The sequence below is a fragment of the Rissa tridactyla genome, chromosome 6 (assembly GCF_028500815.1).
Source record: "Rissa tridactyla isolate bRisTri1 chromosome 6, bRisTri1.patW.cur.20221130, whole genome shotgun sequence".
NCBI classification, from domain to species: domain Eukaryota; kingdom Metazoa; phylum Chordata; class Aves; order Charadriiformes; family Laridae; genus Rissa; species Rissa tridactyla.
In genome coordinates, this window is record NC_071471.1 from 1,496,790 (window position 1) to 1,519,640 (window position 22,851).

At 39.1% G+C, this 22,851-nt stretch overlaps 1 protein-coding gene across 1 annotated transcript; it reads left to right on the forward strand.

Annotated features, from left to right (window-relative positions):
- Positions 1-954: 954 nt before the first annotated feature.
- Positions 955-22,423, forward strand: MCCC1 (methylcrotonyl-CoA carboxylase subunit 1). The gene is made up of 19 exons (XM_054204694.1): positions 955-1,057; positions 2,231-2,277; positions 3,296-3,435; positions 3,864-3,959; positions 4,129-4,250; positions 5,256-5,403; positions 6,223-6,344; positions 7,504-7,615; positions 7,938-8,019; positions 8,861-8,988; positions 10,707-10,890; positions 11,386-11,495; positions 12,811-13,027; positions 14,131-14,217; positions 14,776-14,825; positions 17,064-17,201; positions 18,186-18,293; positions 19,335-19,406; positions 20,802-22,423. Exons 1-19 carry the CDS (start codon positions 999-1,001, stop codon positions 20,919-20,921), a joined length of 2,142 nt encoding a protein of 713 aa, XP_054060669.1. The 5' UTR covers positions 955-998; the 3' UTR covers positions 20,922-22,423.
- Positions 22,424-22,851: the final 428 nt, after the last annotated feature.

The following is a 22,851-nucleotide window of genomic DNA, read 5'->3' on the forward strand; positions in this document are numbered from 1 at the left end:
ATGCAAAACCAGAAGGTCCAGGCTCGGCCTGCCCGAGGCCCAGCTGCCCCATGCTACGTGGGAAGGGGAAAACAAGAAACGCGAGGGTTGAAATATAAATAGATTTAATAGGATGAGGCTAAATAATTAACATTAATAACACTGAAGAACCAATATTGATCCCGATGCCAATATAGAATACACCGGGACTATACCCAGCCCACCCCCAGCAGGGAGCCGTGCACTCCCCGCAGGGACAGCCGATGTGGCACCCTGCGAGGAAGGGAAGGGCTCAGGGCTCCGGCACCGGGGCGAGGAGTGCTCAGGGTGGCAGGCGTCAAGGGAGAGAGAGAATCCTCATCAAACTTCCTAATTTCTATTGAACGTGCCATTCATGGTATGAAATAACCCTGTTGGCAGCTTGGGGCAAGTGCCCGCGTCTCGCCCCTCCTCATCCCCGCACCTGGCGAGCTCGAAACACTGAGACCTTGAATCCCACATGCCATAGCTGGCTATAAAGTAAATAATTTCACAAAATCAGACGCTAGTCTTCTAAAAGCGCGGTTTTCCCAAGCATTAGAAATTAGTCCTGTGTCGCTCACACGAGGACGCTGGGGATCCCCGTGCCCGTCCCTGCCGCCCTCACGTTTCGTGTCCCCGGGTGTCATTCCCGAAGGAACACGGTCGGCTCAGAGCCCAGGCTTCCACAAACGTAGCCAGGAGCCCTCCTGCAGGGTGCGCCACCTCACATTTATCGGAATTTTATTCGATCTGCCGTTTTATTGCCCAGTTTGTCGGTGTCACCCGGCCCCTGCCGCCCTCTCCCGGCTCCCTCGCTCTCCCAGACCGCTCGGCCGCGAGCACACCGCCTCCCTCCCGGCGACCTCCCTCCGGGCTCTCCCTCCCCGCCGCCGGCTCCTCCCTGCCGCCGCCCGCCTCAGCACGCCCCCGCCGCGGCAGCCACTGCGGGCCGCGCTGCCGCGCACACCCCCCTCCCGCCGGCCCCCGCGCTCGCCAACATGGCGCTGGTGCTGGCGGCCGAGCGCGGCCGCTGCTGCCTGTGGGCGTTGCGGCGGCGGTGAGTGCGGGGCGGGGGCGGCAGTATGCGGCGTGGCGAGGCTTTGCCCGGGGGGCGGCCGACGGGTCCTTCCTGCCGCTGCAGGGGGCGGTGCGCGCCGCGGCGGCCCGTTAGCGGGGGCCGGTGGGGGCAGGGACAGGGACAGGGACAGGGACGGAGGCTGGGCCTGGCGTGGGGGGAGCGGCTGCCCCGGCGGGCGGCGGGAAGGGGCTCAGCGCCTCGGGAGGAGCCGGGGAGCTGGGCCGGGGGCGGGGACACCCGTACCGCGGGCTCCTCTGTGGAAAAGAAAAGCAAAAAAAAAATCCCCCAGAGCTTCAATTCATAGTTTTAGAGGGTGGTGCAGGTTCCGGGGAGCTGTGCTGGGCCCTGGGGGTCGGTACCCGGGGTGCTGCGCCCCCGGAGCCGGTGAGCGGGGCAGCGGCTTGGTGGGGGCTTCGGGAGGTCGCTCGTGTCCCCTCAGAGAGCGGGGCTGAGCTGCTGGCGGCGTGGGGCCCGGCTGCTGCCCCGGCTCCTGTAGCAATTGCTGGACTCGATCCAGGATTACCATGCTGATTTATATTAAAACAGTTCCACGAGTTTACTTTTACAGTTTCTTCCAGTCACATAGCCTTCTCTACCTGATTTCTGGAGCCCTTTTTATTAGTTTGAGGCTGAATGTAATTTCCAGAATTCTGTATAGCTCTTCTTTCTCACTGTCTTTCCCATTCCTCTTGCTTGCGCCTTTTGTCTACATAAACAACTCCTGTTTCCTTTTTTAAGCTTTTCTGTTTTATGATTGTTCATGTCTTCTTTCCCGAATACAAGTTGCCTTCTCTGTGATAAACGCCAGATATTGTCTGTTACGTCCACCAAAAGAGTTTTGGTGGTGTTTTTTTGTCTTGTTTTTTGTTTGTTTGGGTTTTTTTATTTTGAAATAGTGTGTTGACTATTTCAGTTTGAATGCCGCTAAAAAAGCGAGGGGATAATTTCTGTTTTGTGTGAATGAAAACACTTAAGGAGAGATCTGGTGAAGTTTGTACAATCTTCCTTGTGCCGGCATACGTTCCCTGCAAATACCTGTATCCAACGCTTGGGAGCTGTCAGTGCAGCCCTGCTACCACCCGAAGGGAAAAGTGGTTCAGCTGCCCCTTCTTCATGGACTTTTTTAACACTTCTGTGCTTATAATTTTGCAGGCAGTGGAGCCAAGTACAAAGATTCGTGAAATGGGCCTCAACAATAGGTATGAAATTTAACAACTTTGCTTGTGTAATGTGGATTGCTTTACCATTAGCTTTAGACCATAAGTTGCTGAAAAAACGTAGGTTTTTAAAAACAAGTATTCAATGTTTCTGTAGTTTTTGAAAACAGTAGTCTGTAGCTGACCTAACAGAAATAACCTTTAATGTGTAAACAACATTTTGAATAATTTTATCTGTGGTATTTAGGTATACTCACCTTCAGGAAAACTATTTTTGTGATGTTTTCCTCTGAGTCCTTTTCTGATACAAATGTTGCAAAGTCTGTGAAAATTGTTTTTTAGGCATAATGGTATTTAAACAGTATATGAAGGCAAGTTAAAAATACTTAGCAAGATGACTTAAAGTGACCCCGTTGTCATGTTATCTGAAAAGACATGTTTTAGAATTCAGGGGTATACTTTAATTTTATTAGATGGTTTTAAGCTGTTTAGTTCAGGTTGTGAGGTCTCTGACTGTGCAGCCCCTATATTTCTATCATGTTTTAACTGCTATTAATAGGAGCTCGTAAGTTACTGTTTTAAAAAGAAACAAACAAAACAAACAACCAAGAAAAAACTTCATAACTTATTATTTCTTTGTGACGGTGTATCAATGGGAATTGGTGCTCTTCAAAGAAATGTGAATCACTTTTACTGGGGGGAGGGGGCCAGGTTTTTTAGTTGTTTCTAGTTGGTCCAGAAAGCACACAGTAAAAATATAAACATCAACTTTTGGGTTTAAGTGTTGTTTTAGGGTTAGAATAGACTTCTTGGATTTTAAAAAGAAAAAAAGACTTGACTTAAACATACTTCTGCGTAAGGACTCCAAGGAAAAAATTCCAAGGCTAGCATGGAAATGCTTTTGGGTGAAGCATGTGTTTTTTCATTATTTTAAGAAATGCATAAACACTATAAATGATGAAAAAGAAATCTGAGTTTTAAAATTACTTAATTTCCAGGAATGTTTTTAAGGCTATATTTCTTTTAAGAGTTGCTTACTGTGCTTCATCCTTTTAAACAGGAGGTCACAGCATAGGGAAGATTCTTATTGCAAACCGAGGAGAAATTGCATGCAGAGTGATGCGAACAGCGAAGAAAATGGGTGTGAAGTCTGTAGCAGTTTATAGTGAAGCAGACAGAAATTCCATGCATGTAGCAATGGTGAAGTATATTCATTAATTTGTGACTGACAACAGTATTTCTCATTACTAAGTTCAATGTGAAAGTAGATGTGTGTGCTAATGCACTTGATTTTCACTGCTGTAGAGTTACTTCCAATTTTTCTTTGAATCAATGAAAAGTTTGCCTACTCTCTGCCTCAGCACCTGACAACTTTACAGGAAGTTCATTAAAGTTTGGCACTCGAACTCCAGAGTAGCCACTGGGTGTTAGAGAATGGACTCGTTATTTTGGGAAGAAAGTCATAATTTGTTTCGCCCAGTTTTTCGCCTCCATGAAGAGAGGCAGTGATTTAAACTGTTGCATGCTGGCAGTCTGATAAACCATGTAATTAGCTTGGAACTTCAGTTAAATTGGCTTTTTATTATCTAATAAACAGTCTGTGTCATATGTACTTTTTTCTGTAACAGGCAGATGAAGCGTACTGCATTGGTCCAGCACCCTCACAGCAGAGTTACTTGGCCATGGAGAAAATAATGCAGGTGGCCAAGGTCTCAGCAGCACAGGTCAGTAGATCGCAGCCTTAAATCTTCCGTTACTTCCATGTTCTTGAGTTCTTCATTATGTTTACTGATGATGTTTCCATTTTGTGTTTCCCTAGCACTCTACTGAAGTTTCAGGGTTTTCTAAGCTAAACTGATACAAAAATAGGCTGGTAACGTTATTCTATTTTAGGCCATTCATCCAGGTTATGGTTTCCTATCAGAAAACACAGAGTTTGCAGAGTTGTGCAAGCAAGAGGGAATCATCTTCATAGGTCCGCCTTCATCTGCTATCAGAGATATGGGTATTAAGAGGTATCTGTTTCTAATTTGTTACTTGGTTATGCAATTTACAGTTTGGCAAAGCTAATTTTATTAACAAATGACCAGTTGCTCCATAATTATTTTATTCTGTCAGTGTTCATTTATTTTTATGGCTTTCTTCAAAGGAATAAGCTCCGGGTTTGTAGGTGTGGGATTCCTATAGGCATAGAAACAATCAAGATTGTTCAGTTAGTAGGGTTTTAATAATTAAATACATAACTGATTGTAGTTTTCCGGAACTGGGGCATTGCAGTGTTACATAGGTGAGGGTTCAGCAGTCAGACTGGATGTCTTGTATATTGGTCAAAAGAACGGTGGGAATTGGTCAGAAGAACGTACCATCAGTGGTTATTGTGGCTCATGTAAAATGGGGCGATGTTTTCTTCATCACAGAAGATCTTATTCTTTCTTGCTTACATCAAAGAAATGTTTCCAGGGTATGAAGTATAAATCAAGAATATGGAAATAAGGTTATTACCAACGCACGAACTGTGTAATATTAATCTCAGAGAATTAATTTTTTATCGCTTCCTAATGTGAGAGTAAATTACCTCTGTAATTTAACTAGTTTTGCAAGCAATTTGAAGTTATAGTTGTTATGCTTGAGTGTTTTGTGAGTGGCGTGAATCCAGCCTGTATCATGAAAAGAGTTTTGCCTTTCTACAACTTTAAATCTAATCTTGGCAGGATACAGCATTGTAATTTGAAAATGTTAGGTTTTGGCCTCTGTAATGTGGGTCAAAAGATAGGAAAGAAAAGTAAGCCTGAAACTGGCTGCTGCTTTTATGTGGAGGGTTTAGAGAAAAAGATCCCTGTTTGAAACGTTTGATGATTTACAATCAAATGCTGTGTAACCCACTTACGTAAGGAGTCTCGTTGAGGTCAGTGGAACTACTTTTGTCAGGAGAATTAACATTGGGAAATTACACAAGTTTGGAGCTTAAAGTAAGAAAAAAATATTATTATCATTCTAAATATAAAACTATTCTGTCAAAGCACTTCCAAAGCTATAATGTCTGCTGCTGGCGTTCCTGTTGTTGAAGGTTATCATGGAGAAGATCAATCAGATGAGTGTCTAAAGGGACATGCCAAGAGAATAGGATATCCAGTAATGATTAAAGCTGTTCGGGGAGGTGGAGGAAAGGTAAGGGAACTAATCTGTTTACCACATGGTGTAAAGTTGTCATGTCTGACTTCTGTAACTGAATATTCAAAAAAAAAAAAAAATAAATCTTTGAAAACAAATAAAATGGAAAACTACTTTTGGTTAGGATTTATTATTAATGTCCAGTCCAGCACTATGAAATCTCACTTCCATTTGTTGTGCAGTCAGGCACAAGATACATAGGTGGTACAAATTGGAAGAATTTTGTTTATTTCAGTGGATCTCCAGTGTTTCACATAAGGAGAAAAGTTGTCCTGTGGATTTGTTTGCGTGAAATTAGATGACTTTAAGTTGTTACTTTGTGATAGCTTCTGTGACTTTTTTTGCTAACAGCTTTAAATGTTGCATAAGAAGTGATTAGAAATACCATTTAAATACTTGGTGTCTAGACACTTTTTAGCATATGGTGAATTCTCTGTCTAAATCTGATTTTACTCTGAAATACATTTCTATAAAAATTCTATTTATTTCCAAAATAGCTGCATTTTTTCTGTAATGAAATCTGTTTTTCCCTGCCAACCTTGGAAAATTTCTATGATACTTAAGAATAAAACTGAATTTTGTAATCATACACATCAATGGAATGATAATATCTATATTTTTTACACTTCTTGTGGCAATTTCAATGGGACTTAGTGGGATTATCATACTGGAAGCTGATACACAATTTTGCTAAAGTTTAAGAAAGAAGGGAAAAGTGTTATCGTTAAACTCATTTCTTTCTGTTTGTGCGCAGCAAGGATTTTTATTGTGTACCCTATTTTTAGACATTTATATATGCTTCTTTCTGTATTTTAGGGCATGAGAATTGCTCACTCAGAAAAGGAGTTTCTGGACCAACTAGAATCAGCTAGGAGAGAAGCAAAGAAGTCTTTCAATGATGATGCAATGCTGATTGAGAAATTTGTAGATAATCCAAGGTGAGAAATAGTTTTGTTTTTTTTTTTAATATAAACACTGTAATGTTTATTCTACTCTTAAATAAACATAGTTTTAGTACTAGGATGAAAATTGGTCTTGTATGTTTTATTTGCACTATGGCAGGTTTTAATTTAATCGAATATTCTTTATAATGTATTGAATTTCTTGTAATGACTTTGTTTTGAATGGTAAGAATTAAAATATTGCTGCTTGGGAGACATGGCAGTGACATTGAATGACATTAATATTCCTCCTTGAGTGAGCTTTCTAAACTCGATTTAGATCTAGAAAAAAAAAAAATCACTTTATAATACTTAAACTACAGACCCGAGTCAAGCTGTCATGGTGTTTCTGCTGCCCTCAAGTGTCCTAAACTAGTTATTTGGTCTTTCTCTATTTTGATATTTAAAACAGAAGTGATAGTCTTTAGCTTATGCCTGACCTGTGAAACTCAGCTAATTTATTTTTATGAAGAACTTCTCACAGAGGTCTATTTGATACTCTTGTACTTTACATCTGGTTTTCTTGAAGCATCACCGTAAAGAAAGCGTTTATTCTAAAGAAACTGAGAAACTGCTGATGCTGTCAGATGGGCATGAGGAAAATCTCATGAAATTCCTGGGGAATTTCTTTTGCCAGCATGGGAGGATTATCAGAATGGTGACAGATTTTTGTTAGTTTTATACATCGAACGAAGTTCTGCCACCTAATAGTTATCCTGTGAAACGGCACGTTGAAATAAACAGTTATTCCCCAGCCAGGGCTGCTGCCTCTTGGGAGTTGCTGCACAGTAAGTTCTGAGGGAAATCATTGTCAAATAATAGTAGAGTGCTTTTACTTTTATTATAATAAAATAACTAATGAAGAGGTAGCAGCCTCTACGTAAGAATCTTGTTTGTCCTGTGGCCTATGAGGTTTCACTGTAGTAGCTGGCATTTAGAATCCCGCTTCATTTAGGAAATTGAGGAGGTCTGAAACAGGTGAAATCCTGCATAATAGCAGCCTTATTTCTACATTTTTGGCTATTTGAGGGCAGACACTCAGACCTATAAGAAGTCCTAATGGACTGCGTGTAAGATCAAAGTCTGTTTGGGTGAAGTCACTTGCAGGATTGGGGCTTTATTGAGATACATTGAAACATTTATTATTATGAAACAGGCATGTTGAAGTCCAAGTATTTGGTGACCAGCATGGCAACGCAGTCTATTTGTTTGAAAGAGACTGCAGTGTGCAAAGAAGGCATCAGAAGATCATTGAAGAGGCGCCAGGGGTGAGTAGAAAGTTCTTAGGATATTTTTTTGTGAACTGACATATTTTTAAAGTAACTGGTAACTCTCATTGAATTTATTTAGTGCATAGTAATTTGTTTGTAATTCTCAGTACCCGTTTTAATTTTGCTGCAGAAAATGTTCTAATTGAAAAAATGACTTTCTTTAGAAAATTATTCTCAGGGAAAAAATATGTAGATTTCAGATATAACATTGGTAAGGATTTCACTACAGTTGCTAAATATTGAAAAATATTCAGGCCTAGTAGTTTAATAACATCAAAATTAAAAATAACTTATAATCTTTTGTATTATTTTTTTACAGCCAGGAATTAATCCTGAAGTTCGAAAGAGACTTGGAGAAGCTGCTGTGAAAGCAGCTAAAGCAGTGAATTACGTGGGAGCAGGTAAGTCTGTGGAGGTATGGCTGCTCCTGAGGTACGCTTAATTAGACTTTAAGCCTCAAGGCAAATGGCATCTGATTGATTTAGATTATGACACAAATGCCCCAATTTTTTTGAGGTTTAAGCAAGTAGTTAATTCTGATGTAATTACAAATGTAAACTAGCGTAGCATACCTGGTCTGAGCTGAAGACCGGTGGCAGCCGAAGAATAGAAAGACAAAATTTCAGAGCAGATAATTCAGTCGACTAGGTGGTTGTTGGAAAGTAAGCATTATGAACGTTAGTAAGTTTGAGCAGAGCAAGAGAAAAAATAATTTCTCTTTCAGCATACAAAAAATAATACTTTACATTCAAATAGTAAAACCTTAAAAAAAACCCCAAAAAACAAAACAACAAAAAAACCCAAAACCAAACACCACAGCTCCCTGTCTGTAACGGCCACTCTATTTCCCAGATGAAAAATAACTTGCTAACGTTATTTGTGACTTTTCTCACTGCTTTTTTTGGGTACTTGTTTTTAAAAAATAATTACACGCCCTATGCATATACACAATACTTTAAAGAGTCTTGATGCACTTTCTAGAGCTCTAACAAAATGCAGCTCTTCGTGTAGAGGAGAATGGCTACTAAACAGCGCAGGATATGTAAATGTGCAAGGAAACAACCCTTTCTGTTTTCAGACCTCAATTGTGTGACCCTTTAAGATAGTTTGCGTAGGATTTAATGAAATTTTGTGTATCTGGTATAGAAATAGTAGCCTTGTCCTGGCATAAATCAAGTGTCTTAGGTGTCCATTCTGAAAAAGTCATGTTTCAGTGAAGTGCCCTTTTATTAAATACTTCAGGAACGGTGGAATTTATTATGGACTCCCAACATAATTTTTACTTCATGGAGATGAATACCAGACTGCAAGTAGAGCACCCAGTTACCGAGATGATCACTGGAACAGACTTGGTGGAGTGGCAGCTTAGGGTAAGTGTTAATTGATTTTACATGTAGCGTTCCTCTCGTCTGGTGAATATTCTTTGACATTGCCTATGAGAGACCAGACAGGTTTTCAGATCCTCATCTATTGAGCTAATAGGGTAGAGTTTCCTTTGCTCCGAAGGAACATATCTCGTGTTGCTGTATTTGGTTGTGGCGCATCGTGTAGATGCTCTGAATTCCAGCAAAGTCGTGTTCCAGTTGTGTACCATTTTTTAAAGTATATTTAGAGAGGTTATAGAGAATGTGGGAAGTGGGAGGAGTAGGGTCCTGATCTTTCCCTTGCTGTGCTGAAATTTTTTAAAAACTCCAGTTCAAATGCATCGCTGGCCCAAAAATCGTTCTTGGATCAGGCCGTAGGAGGAAAACTCTTCACAAAACTACGTGTCTGGTTTTATACCAGTATAGTCACATTCTCAAATAAATGTATAGTTGTGGGGACTGGGAACAGGCTATTTCCTCACACACCCAATATGCAGAGAGATTACTCACGTGTCCGAATGATAATAGAAATTTTTGGACCTTAAGGAACTGGAAATGAAAAACAATTCTGGTTAAGTAAATAGGAAAGTGAGGACAGCAGCACATGTTGAAGGTAAGTAGATAGGATGGGGAGTGTTCAGTGTAACCAGAAAGAAAACTAAAATGGCAAATGATGATGCAAAAAGGAGGAACTTTTGGCTTCCTGGTCTGGGAATGGAAACTGAGCATTGAGTGCTGAGTTGGAGCGGGGATCAAACAGTACTGGCAGGAAGAAAAAGAGGTGAGGTGGAAAGGTTGAGTGGTCTTGGTATGCGGCTTAATGAGTCAATAGACAGAAGATGCCTGTCAGTTCTTGGACAGATTGTTTTTATGAATCTGTATAGTACTACTCTTTCTGTGAAGGCTAAGTTATGTTCTGCTGCCTCTGCTGAAATCCATGGTGGCAGAAGGCAGAGTATGGAAAACCCCTGACACTTCAAAAGAAGGTGAAATGTTGCTACAAATTTTTTGATAGGAACTTGTATTTTCCCATGTAGGTGGAAATTGTGTAGCTTCCTGGTAAAGGATCTCCTCTGTGTTTAACTGCAGCAGGCTTCTTCTTACTATTTTGTCCCTAGAAGCCCTGTTTTTAAGTCTCAAACCAGAGCAGTGTTGGTGTTTGTTGGTATTCCTGTATCTGTAATGTAAATTCCTTTGAGTAATAAAACGATGTTTCCTTCCCCATTAAAGGTTCTTAAATTGTTAGAAATCCCTTAGAGAGATGTTCCCTTAAATGTACAGGTCCCATAGTCTACAGAAGAATCAACAGCGTATGCCAGGAGTGCTGGCTGCCAGTAATCCATTTTATCATCTGCTTTTGGAGCAATTTTTCTCTAATAAAATCTTGTCTTAGTTGACTGGGCTTTAACTTAAATGTTTAATTATTTTTTGACATAACCAGTAGAAAAAAATTGGACTGTTTTTTCCATTGTGTTTTAGCTGTGTGAAATATTAGGAGGTCAATTTACACAATAATAATTCAAAATCCTTTGACTGGTGACTCCCAGAGAAAAGGAAGGAGTAGCTTCAGTATCAGCCTTTTATGACCTACCACGTTTTTCTCCTTGTGCTTTTTTTAATGTGCTTTCTAGTTGTTCATGTTTAGAAGAAAGATACTGAATATTTCATACATTGTCACTCCAGAATATTGATCCCATGTTAAAGAAAAAACCTAATGTTTTCAGGTTGCAGCAGGAGAGAAGATTCCCCTAATGCAGGAAGAGATTCTGCTCCGAGGCCATGCATTTGAAGCTAGAATATATGCTGAAGACCCTAATAATAACTTCATGCCAGGGGCTGGGCCGTTGTTGCACTTGTCCACTCCACCACCTGATAGTTTCACCAGGATAGAAACGGGAGTCAGACAAGGTAAAACTGAAGGCAGTGGTGTAGTAAAAAATATTTAACATCAAAAGGTTTTCTTTGTAAGCATTTCCTTCTTTGGCCTAAGTAAGTTTGTCTGACAGGGTGTTGTTACCAAGACAAATCTCTACAGAATTACTCCTCCTTGTGATTGTCTGTGTTCTATTGGTCAGTCACTGAATATTTTATTTACCTCTATCCAAATTATTGTCCATTGGCTCATGCTGATTATATTCTCATCGCAATTTACCAATTCTGCATTCTGATTGCAAGAAAGAAAACTGAATTTGAGTAATGTTACTTCTGCAAAAGTCTGTACTGAAGCTGTCCTTATTTGAAATACCAGGTCACATCATTAAAGATTAATGTTCTTTAAGGACACAGAGAACTGTGGCTAGCAATTGTGTCAGAGTTTAATGCCATATGGTGTGCAGTACTCTGCATTACCAACTTTCAGAAAGTACTTGGTTCAGCATTACAGCATTTTTTAATATATTTTAGGTGATGAAGTTTCTGTTCATTATGATCCAATGATTGCAAAGCTAGTTGTTTGGGCTGAGGATCGTCAAGCAGCCCTGAGAAAGTTACGATACAGTTTGCGTCAATATAATGTAAGTAGAAGGCACCCAGTGTGATTTCAGATCTTGAGCTGACTTTGAACATCTTGAGCTAACAAAATATGAATGAAATACTACAGTAAACCAAAATTGGTTTCTAAGAGGGAGCCTGCATTGCCATTACCATTTCAGATTCATTATTTGGTTGCAGAAGCTGTATTTTTTCCTACTTTGCAAACTGTTCTCATTGGTGGAGTGAGCAGAGGTAAGTGTGAGTCCAGCTTTATGCATCGCTTTTTCTTAAGTCTGCGATATCCTCAGTTGGATGATGCAGCTGGGACTTTGTAGAAGAGTGAGGCAAAACAACATTTTCAATTGTAGTGTGAGCTTTCTCAAACTTAAAGGAATTTATAGGTGGAATTTGTGTCAGACCATGTTTGCTTGTAATTTCTCATTTATAAAAACAATTAAATTTTTAGACTATAAATGTAGTAAAGAAATATGGAGAATTTTTAATGCTGTCAGTTCTTTTTAAGAAGTAGTCCTTTTTTCCCCCTGTAAAAACTACAAGCATTGTATCTATTTTCAGAAGTGGATTTCAGAAGGTTTAATTTGAGGTGAAACTGAATATTATTTGGGCAGAATTAACTTACACTTTTAAATCAATAACATAAACATGATTGAGGTACGGAGAATGTTTGGCCCGCTATTGATTACTGCAACTGAGAGAGGAAAAAAAATCCCTTGGTTGTTTGTTTGTGGGTTTTTGTTTTTTTTTTTTTTAGAATTTTCTTAGTAGCTCTGTCAATAGATGTTGACAGCACAATATAGTTACCAGTTTCACTGATTTCTCCAAAATAATTATTTCTATTGTCATGTTGTTTGCTTAGGTATTTTGCAGTATAGTAAATTTATAAAAGGCACTCTTCCTTTTGTTATTATTAAAAGATCAAATATGGAATATCTGAAACTACTGTAAATCATTTTTAATAAGAGGCACTTTTCATATTAAGAATGTTCTTTTAAATACTCAGAGCACAATTTTCCGAAACAGTAGGGTTTTTTTCCTAAACTACCCCCCATTACTGTTACAGGGAAACTTACTTTGAATTCACAGTGGTCAAAGACAGCGTTTTGAAAACAGAGTGCTTTTGAGAAAGCTACTCCTCTTCTTGTTTTGTTTTTAAGAGCGAAGGTTTCATTGCTAATAAAACAGACTAGTTGAATTAGTTACATTTTATTGATAAACTTTGTGTTTTGATGTTGCTGTCTGAAGAAACATTGATCTATCATCTATGCATAAGCAGAAAGCTGTATATTCATTCATAACTTCATTTCCATTTGGCAATATGCTGCTTTTTCTTTACAGATTGTAGGATTAAGCACTAATATTGATTTCTTACTGAGCCTGTCGGGACACCCGCAGTTTGAGGCTGGAAACGTGCATACTAATTTCATTCCTCAACACCATGATGAACTATTTCCAACCAAAAAGGCAACCCCCCATGAAGTTATGTGTCAGGCAGCTCTAGGGCTCATACTGAAAGAGAAAATGCTAACAGATGCTTTTAGAGATCAGTCGGATGGTAAGGACGATTCTTCTTTTGTTTTATTTTATTTGCGACTGGATTAGACAGTGCTGTGAGCTCATGTGCAATTATTTAATTTGCGTGCTCCCTTTTTGCCTTACTTTGTGCCTGCTCAGGGTTCTGTGTTCTGGCATCTGTCAGGTATTTATACACGGAGCAGACTATAACTTTTGTTAAGGGACAGATACTGAATATAACACCATTGTAACGTACAGACTCCTTCCCACAGCGCTTCAGACAGGCACTATCTGAAAGACCTTGGGATTCATAATTGGTGTCACTGTGTACTCTTTGCTCGTTACAAGCATAAACAGTGAGTGTCTGTCACTATTATTCCTACAGTTGGCCCAAGGTCTTCAGAGATAAAGTTGACTCTGCTAGGACTGGGAGAGGCAGTAGGGTTTAATGGAATGAACAGGGCTCTGGGAGCTGAACATTCTTGAGTTCGGACACTGCTAATGGCTATATCAGAGGGGCATGTGATTGCTCTCAACAAAAATTTAATATAAATCTAATATATGCTGCCAACAACCTTGTTAATTTTCTTTCCACCTCCACTTTAACTATACTGGAAGTGTGGAAGAGTGGGGTTGGAAAGATTCCCATACACTATTCCCTTGCTTCAACAGATGATGAACTAATCGGGCAATATCTGATAGCTGTACATCTGATCCGCTCTCAAAACCACTACATAATAGAAAACCCCTTGATCTTCCCTGGCAATTTGCTGCCATGTTTGACTACTCTTACAGTTGGAACCTTCACCTAAAGGTTAATCTGAATCTGCTGTGTTGTAGTTGAATTCCCATGCTTTCTTGTCCTGTTCAAGGATGTGTTCGTGGAGAACAGTCAATATCCTCCTCCTTAGTCCGTGCTGTTAGCGTCGTGTTTTCTCTGGGTTACACAGCCTCAGTTTACTCAGTGTTGAAGAGTGAGGAATTGTCATTATTACAGTGGTTCCCCAATCTTTTACGTGCAGTATAAATATGTAAGTACGATGGTAGTAATAGTAGGACATTGATTTTTATGGTGTAAGTTCTAAGTATTGTGTTTTGCCAAAGCAGAATGAAAGTAATGTATCTATGTATTTTGTGTTTTAGATAAATTCTCGCCATTTGCATCCAGCACTGGTAGAAGAATAAATATATGTTATACTAGAAAACTGTCTCTGCTGGATGGGGAAAACAGTAAGTTAACAAAAAAGCGTGTGGAGGGAGAGGAGATACTTTATGGATAAAGTTATTTCAACTGGTGCTTGAAAATTCAGGCTAAGAAACAGCAAGTAGAAGCAGTATGAGTTTAATGCAATTTAAGTTGGGAATTCACAGAATTGCATGATTAATCCACACTGTTAGCTCTTGAGGAGATATAAACCAAATTCAAACGACACTACTGATGTTCATCGTTTTTAAAAGAGCTGTGCGCCATTGACTTTTTTTCTTACTTCACTTTGGTGTGAAAGTCCTCAGCACCTTTTCCCATCAAAAACCTGTTTTCTGTCCAGCTAACGTAGATTTCAGAGCATAACAGCAGGTCTCCATCTTTGAAAAACAAATCGTCTAGAATTCAGTATGAAATCTGCAATGTGTACTAAGCTAATCTGAAAATACTTACTCTTTCCCTAGTATTGGTAGGGTTATTTTTTGTTATCGAGAAAGATACACTAAATACTGTTTATATGTCACGATTCTCTAGATCCTGTAATTAAATCTACTCACGTATGTATGTTTTGTTTTATTCAACAGTTGTGGATGTAGCTGTAAGTTACAATCAAGGAGGGTCATACAACATGCAGGTACAAGTCCATTTTTTTTCAGATATTTCATTAGATAAAAGAAGCATCAGTTCCTTGTAGACTTCTCTCGGTATTAACTGTTACTAAAGTTGCTTGGTAATTACTGATACAGGATTTTGGTTGCTTGCAGACGTTGTAGGCTATTATTTTGTCTTGAAATTATCTTTGCTAGATGCTGGATTGGCATAGAAGAGCTACTAAAATGCTTCTGAAAATCAGGCTAAGTAAATACTGGAGAAACAAATGCTTTTAAGTTGTTACTCCTTATTTTTCTCTTCCTGAAATTTGTCTTTCTAAAATATTGTAAGTTAGATTTAAATCTGCATTTAAAAAGACTTTTTTCCTGCAGGACCCCTGCTTTATTCTGTGCATGAGATGGATCTCCTGTGGGATAAATAAAAGATTTCTAGAGCATTATCTGTAAGATAACACTTTTTTTTATTTTGAAGATGGAAATTGGAAAGTGATTACCAAATGAGATGAAGAATGATGAGAGTTGTAAATCTTCTGGTTAAATAATTGAATGATGCCCCATAGAATTGGCTTCTTTCTCTGACTATGTTATGGAGGTCCTATAGGATACAGCTCAAGATGCTTTAAACATAGATATTTTAGTGTGAGCGTGTGTGATAATCTGTAATTGCGTGGCTATGGGGGCTGTGTTTTGCTGAGTGTTGAATCACTTTCTTGCATCGCCTGGAGCCGAATGGGTTTTCTCTCACATTTGGCACCCAGACTGATTGCAGCCTTGAGAATGCAGTCTCTCCTTAGGTCAGCTTCTTATTTCCAATATTCAGAAAAGGGGAATTATGAGAATGAGTCAGTATTTATGAACTGCTTAGACTGTACAGAGATGAGCATACTAGAAAAATAGTGAGAAAATTATTGTGCTTTCATGTGTATAACCACATATTGGGTAACTCAAACCCTTATTTTTACTGATACGAACATTGAGATAACCCACACCCCTCAAGTAATACGTAGGTTATTTTGAGTGTATTGATTACATATGTAATGCAGGAAAGCTTTTAGATTTTAGCCTTATCTCATATAAGTAATGTCAGCAAAAACTAAAAAGAGACTGGAAGGAACACAAAGTGGGGTCATTTGGGGAGGAGAAGTGCAACCATGGAGAATGTAGACTCCCAGGGAAGAAGGACGAATGGGTGCTGAGATGGAAATGGGGATAAGGGATGGAGACGCAGAATTGGGAGCTGGTCACGAGGCAGACGGTGCTTCTGGTGTGCTGCAAAACCTGTCGTGAGGCCAGTCAACTGGAGCGGGTTGCTGGGCCACGGAACTGGCAAGCACTCACAGTGCTGCCCCGATTTGCACCCCTCCTCAAGATACTGATCAAGCACGCAGTTTTTTGCTCGGGGATCAGTATCGGATCAACAGCTTCCTTTCAATGCGTGTTATAAGGTCTTCATTTAGTGGAAAAATAGTATGCGACTGTATAAATGAAGACTGAATTTTTTCTCTACTCGTAACATCCTGAAAGACCAGCATGTCCTTGATTCTTTGCTCAGTGATGTTAGACTTAAAACTAAAAATTTCAGTGAAATGTAATGCACTTACGTTCACGTTCTGTCTTTGTATTCTGAAATTGTGGCAGAGGTGCAGTTTCCATTGACACAGATGAAAGCGTTGCCTACAAATAAATGATCTTTCTGTTTGGTCTTTCTGTTGCAGTTTGGGTGTCTAATTGATGCTGTCTCCATTCTGCTCTCCTCTGCTCCTGTGTAGGTTTACCAAACATTTCGTAGTTTTTGTATTACGAGCTCAGAAGGGTGAGGAAGTTACCTGCCTTTTGGAAAGTGTTGTGGAATCTTAAGATAACAGCTGAATAGTATGAAGGAAGTCAAGATGCTAGGACAAATTAAAATTCTGGATTCTAGTCACATCACTAAACTGAATATTCTGATTATTTTTTTGTTGTTTTTCCTGAGAAATTGCATTCCTTTGTATTTTGCTGAGTGCTATTGCATAGTTTTACGATAGAAATTGTCCTGGGAGAGCATAATAGCTAATCTTCTGAGCTGATTGCATTGGATACAGAATACAGTCTGTAAACTGAAAAAGAAAGGATAAATAAGATTTAAAAATATTTTTTTTTTTTAAATTCCAGAATTATCTGGGAAGAATCACAGGTTATGACTGTATACTACAAATACTAGCTTTTGGTTTATTGCTCATGAAGGGCTAGGCTTTGTCCTTATAAAAGCATTTAACTTTCAGATTCAAGACAAAACGTTCCTGATTTCTGGAGAGATGGTCACTGAAGGTGATGCACTTTACTTGAGGTCCTCAGTAAATGGAACAGTGTGCAAGTCCAAATTGGTCATTTTGGACAACACCATTTATCTCTTCTTTCCGGTAAAGTTATTTTCTTTATTATCGCAAGTATACAATTTCAGAGTTTTGTCCATGTAAATGAGCAATATAAATTGCAAGAGAATGTGAAAGAGAATCATAATTTCAAGTTCTTACATTGGCCTATAAGTTTTGATACTTGTTGGTTTTATAGCTGTAACTAGAAGTTAGTTGCTTGTGGTCAGTGAGTGAGAAAATAAATTGCTTTGAGAAAGATAAAATAGAATTAGGTGAATCAGAGTTGCAAATGATGGTTTGGGAGGGGGGAACACAAAATATTAAAACGGTCCATTATCGAAGTTTGTCATAGAACGGTAGCAGTTCCTTCAAACTGACAATTGTTTGAAAGTGCTTGTAACTGGTATTTTTATTTCAGTGTTTTTCATTATTAAATGATAAGAAAGAAATCTGTGGGATCAGAGTGGGGTCTGAGGTGGGGGATCTGGAAGAAATTTTAGGATATGGGTGGGAGAACGAGTCTTTGGGAAACTTTGGGTAGCAAGTCTGAGAGGAATCAGGGGATTTTGAATAATGGTGAGAATTTTTCATTAAACTTAGCACCGAATCCATTTCCTTGTGAACTGAGAAACATTCGTTGTCAGCTCATACTGACGATGCTTGGCAACGAAGAGGCCAGTGTCTGCCTTGTTGCAGCAACGTGCCCACCCCTTGTGCGAACAGCCTTTACTCGTGTTCTAAACCCTTCTGGCTGTCGCTGCGGGACTGGGGAAGGTGTGGGTTTGGAACAAGGGCCCCCATGGAGCCCCTGTCTCTCAGGGCTGGTTCCTTCCTTGCTGGTCCGCAGCAGCAGACTTAGACGCTGGCAGAGCAGTAAGTGTGTCCAGTCTTGTTGCTGCCCTGGCCCCAGTAGTCTGGCATCCTGAACAGTTGACTGAGTTGCCTAAAGCTGCATCTGCTTTTTCCCAGCGTGTGTACTAGCAGTATTTTATGTTATTAACTCATATGTCCTTGATTTTATTTCTGTAGGAAGGGAGTGCTCAGGTTGGCCTCCCCGTACCCAAGTACTTATCTGCAGTGAGTTCGGTGGGAGTGCAAAGTGGTGCAGTAGCACCCATGACAGGCACCATTGAAAAGGTAATTATAATAATGTGGGTGGGAAATGAATTCTCCAGTATATATCCAAGTCCAGTCTTCCAGAAATGGTGCTTGCTTCTGTACTGCCAGGAGAGAAACACAGCCAGAAATGTCAGTGCTGTGAGACTCCTCCCATCGGAAAAAGCCCTGTTTACTCCCAAGTTTTCAGCAGCCACGCAGGAGTTTTTCAGGCTTCTAGTCTTCTTTTTCTAGAGCTCTGGACGATCTGAATATTTAACTAGTATTACTGCTTAAATAATCTTTTCTTCATCTTATTTACTTTCTAAGTCGAAGTTCCCTGAAGTGTCATAGACTGTTTGATGCATTTCACCTAGAGTGATGCGATGCTAGATGTGCGATGCTAGATGCATTTGCAAAAAAAGAAATATTCAGAAATGCCTTTTTTGTGAAGCTGTGTGTTCCGCTGCTGCTGGTTTTGTTCCTTTTTCTTTAGCTCAGCAAGTCTTGGGTATTTCTCTGTACAGTGGTGAAGTTTTAACAGAAAAGAGATTTCCAGCAGAGTTCAGTAGTTAAAGAATTCTGCTAGCAATAAAAAGGCGTGAACCCTTCCAGAGGCTGGCGTAGGTTGCACGTGGATTCTTACACATTGAGTGGATGTTCTAAATCGGAATTATTGTAGAAAAACTAGGTGGCTCCTGCAATCTTCTTTCTGGATTTTGTTTTAGAAATGACTTTAGGGACTGGCTCCAGGAAGAGACTCTGCGCTTTCTCTCTCAAAATAGCAGCTCTTAAGCCCAGAAAGGGCATTGTCTCTTCTAGTGTTTCTTCTTTGAAACATAAATGGCTTCCTGGTCATCCTCTGAGCTGTTACTGAGCCTCTTCTATAGTCTCTGACTTCCTTAAGTGTTAGCTAGAGAACTCGGATACCCAATGCAACAATAATAAAAATATTACGAGGCTGTTTTGCAAAACCACAGTCACTCAGTGGATTGTGCTAGCCAGGGTCCAGCTGATGATTTTTAATGGTACAGACGTGCATGATTTCACACACCACCCCCCCCAATTTTCTCTTATCTGTAGGTGTTTGTGAAAGCAGGGGATAAGGTTCAGACTGGAGACCCTCTAATGGTTATGATAGCTATGAAAATGGAGGTAAGTGACTTATAAAAGGTTTTAATTACTGAGAAAATAAAAATCTGGTAGAATTTAATAATTTTTGGTTGCATTATTGAAGTACGGTGCAGAGTGTAGCTTGCAGATGTCACTATCAGTGTCACATGCTGTGAAACAAGTGTTGTGTCTGACTAGATTTCAGGGGATTATATTTGCTCTTATTTTATTAACAAATGTTGATTATATAATCCATGGTATTCTGCAGATGTTTTAACATTCATTTGGTTATTAATTTGGGTAGCTTTGTCAGTCCTCCCCCCTTCCCTGCTTTCATTTTTTTAGCAGGAAACTGTCTATGTGTATCTCTTGCTCACTGTGAGGTAAGCATATGTAATGTCTGCCATTATTTCATGCAGAAATTTAGCTAATGGTGACTTTGTGTATGTCCAGGATTTTTTTTGTTTATAATCTTTTTATTGTTATTTACATAAAGTTTTACCAAGAGTACACTAAAGATGCTTTGTAATTGTCCACGTGGCATTCAGTAGACCAGCATTTTGGCCATTATATCTTGTAACATTGCTGACCACGGCTCAGATTGCTTGAACTATAGTTTTTGTAGCCTGAACTGGTTTGATTTGGCTATTATTTTACTTTAAACTTCAGTTTGTGGTAGCAGAATTAACATTGTTGAGAAAATCTGCCTTTCCCTTATCATGCCCTTCTATAAATTACACTATTTTTTTTGCAGTGCTATTGAAAAAGAAAATGTAAAATTTAAAAAGCAAATTATTATTTAAATGAATCCTTGCTTCGATGTGAGGATTTAGTATCTGTTATTAAATGTTTTGCTATTAGACTAACCCTATGTAGAAAATCATCAAGAAACAAAACTAACCTGGTACAATAACAAGTGGACTAACTGGGGGGTTGGTATGTAAACATGCTATTCCTTTACTGTCACTAGTAGCTGTATTTGTATTTCCTCTAGCTTTTGCCAAATAACTCTTCAATAAAGACCCCTCCTGGCCAGCAAACAAAAATATTTTTAGTAAATCTGCAGATTCCTCTTAAGGGAACAAATCTGCTATATGAATAACATTTTGGACTAAAACTGTACTATTTCTGCCCGGTATGTATTATAATATCAAAAAGAATTAGTGAAGTAAAATAACATTTAGCTGTTCGTACTTCAAAATATTATATTACATAACATTTTTTTGTCCTCAGTATCAAAATAAATATTGATGAGAAAATAAAAGTTGAAACAGGACTAGGATAGCATTTTAAAAGAAGGTTTAAAACAAATATACATGTGTCAGAGGAAGTAATTAAGTGTCTTCTGTTCTAATTTGACCGAAGAGTAGTATTAGCATTTGCTGGGGAAGGGGGCAAAGGGACGGTGCTGGCTCACCATTGATGGTTTCTCTGCAGCACACCATACGGGCTCCAAAGGCAGGAGTGATAAAAAAGGTTAATTTCCAAGAAGGTGCCCAGGCCAACAGGCACGCTCCGCTAGTTGAATTCGTGGATGAAGAGGCCGAGTCAAAATAAAATTCAAGGAAAGTGCATTTTATTTTTTCTACTTTGCTGATTTTTCTCTAAGGAGAAGATTTCTTCATATTTCCAGCAAACTGTTTTGTATAACAGATTGGGGAATTGGTTTCCTCTGCGCTTCCTGCATAGTTTGACTGTAAATTATGCTGACTTTACTGAAATTTGGATATCACTATACTGTAATCGTATATTTAACTTGTGGACCTACGTGATTGTTGTTCAGTGGTTACGTTTGCCTGTGAAAAGGACTGGAAAAAATGTGGAACACTTTCAGGAGGGGCGAGGTTAGTTAGGACTGTGAGTTACAGACAGCTAGGGTTCCTCTGCCTGCCTTTCATTCACCGCTGCCTTCTTTTCTTGAGGTGTGAGAGCATTGATTTGAAGGAAATCTGAAAGGTGACAGTTGTTCTGTGAATTCATTTCTGTGGCAAAATTCCTGTTTGTGGCTTATGTTTTTGCCTGAATAGGGAATTCAAGTTTGTTCCTTAGCCCAGGATCCCTCTCAGTGAGTTTTGGTGCATCTTTTTTCACGTTTACCTCAATGAGCAGTGAAAATTTGCATTTCAAAAATTATTATTAAATAATTTGAAATATCTGATACAAAGCATTTTTAAAATACATATTAGCATTTGCTACACTAATCAAAGCTGGAACGTAACTGCTTTCCGAAAATATCATTTGATCTTTAAACATGAAGTAGAAGCACAGAAAGATGATAAGCTTATTTAATACTTAGAAAGTGTGCCAAAATAAAATACTGACTTCAAAATCCTCGTTACTTTTCCCACATTGTTCACCTTCTAATATATTACTTATTGTTGGAATGAATTATACCAAAGTCTTTATAACAACCTGAAACATGACTAAGAATAATAGTCAGATTGTTTTTGTATTTGCGGTGTTGCAGAAGAGAAAATCGGTAGTTCTTTGATATGCAAAGGAAACATTTCTCAGACACAGCATACTGATCGTTTGCCGTAAATTCATTTTAACTTGTTTAAAAACTACCTCAGAGAGAAATGAAAAGGATAATATGTTTTAATTGTTGCAAACTTACAAATCTTTCCACCTTCTAGTTAAGGTGAAGTTCTGCCTGTCATAGGAACTTTTGATATACTAATGTAAGACAATAGCGTGGTTTATACTGCAGAAAGGAACAAACACAGATGCTGCAGTGATCGCAAACTTGTAGTTGCGTCTGTGCAAATGGATCCTTATACTTACCCGAAATCTCACGTCCCAATCAATACGCAATGTCACAGGGAATTCTCTGATGTGATTCTGTAACTGTGCGGCCTGGCCTGCAATGCAGACAAAAACTGTAAAACAGTAATGGCTCTGGATGGTCTTGTATATGAAAAGCATACAGTAACACTGTTCAATTGTCCTTGTAATCCAATGGCCACCTAACAAAATATTACACTCCAGTGATCATCTTGTAGAATACTGCCACAGTGGTTTTTATTAACTGCCAAATAAAAACTAAGCTTAACTTTGAATGTTTGTTTTCATTTTTCTCCATTTTGTTCTTTCCTCGGTTGCTTATGTTTATTATGCACTAGAGGGTTTTAGGTATCATCATCTGATACCTGACAGACCACGATCTGCAGATGGCATTTAGGAGGCAGTAATCCAAAGTCATAATGGGTTTCACTGCAGGTGAGTTTAGTGACTTGTTTTATCTAAAAATTGAATCTACATCTAAAATCATGAACTCAGTCCTGAAGAGACACCGCAGTTTGGCATTTGTTTTTTTTTCTTTCTACATGACATTTCTGTGTTTCCAGACCTCCTTTGCTCCACTGACTCTAGCAAAACGTTAAAACTCACAGCATGAGGTTCTCTGTCCACTAAGTCTGTGCTGCTCCAGCCAGTGAAACAAGAGCATGTTCCTTGGAAGCTGACAAAACGTCTCCCTTAGGAATGA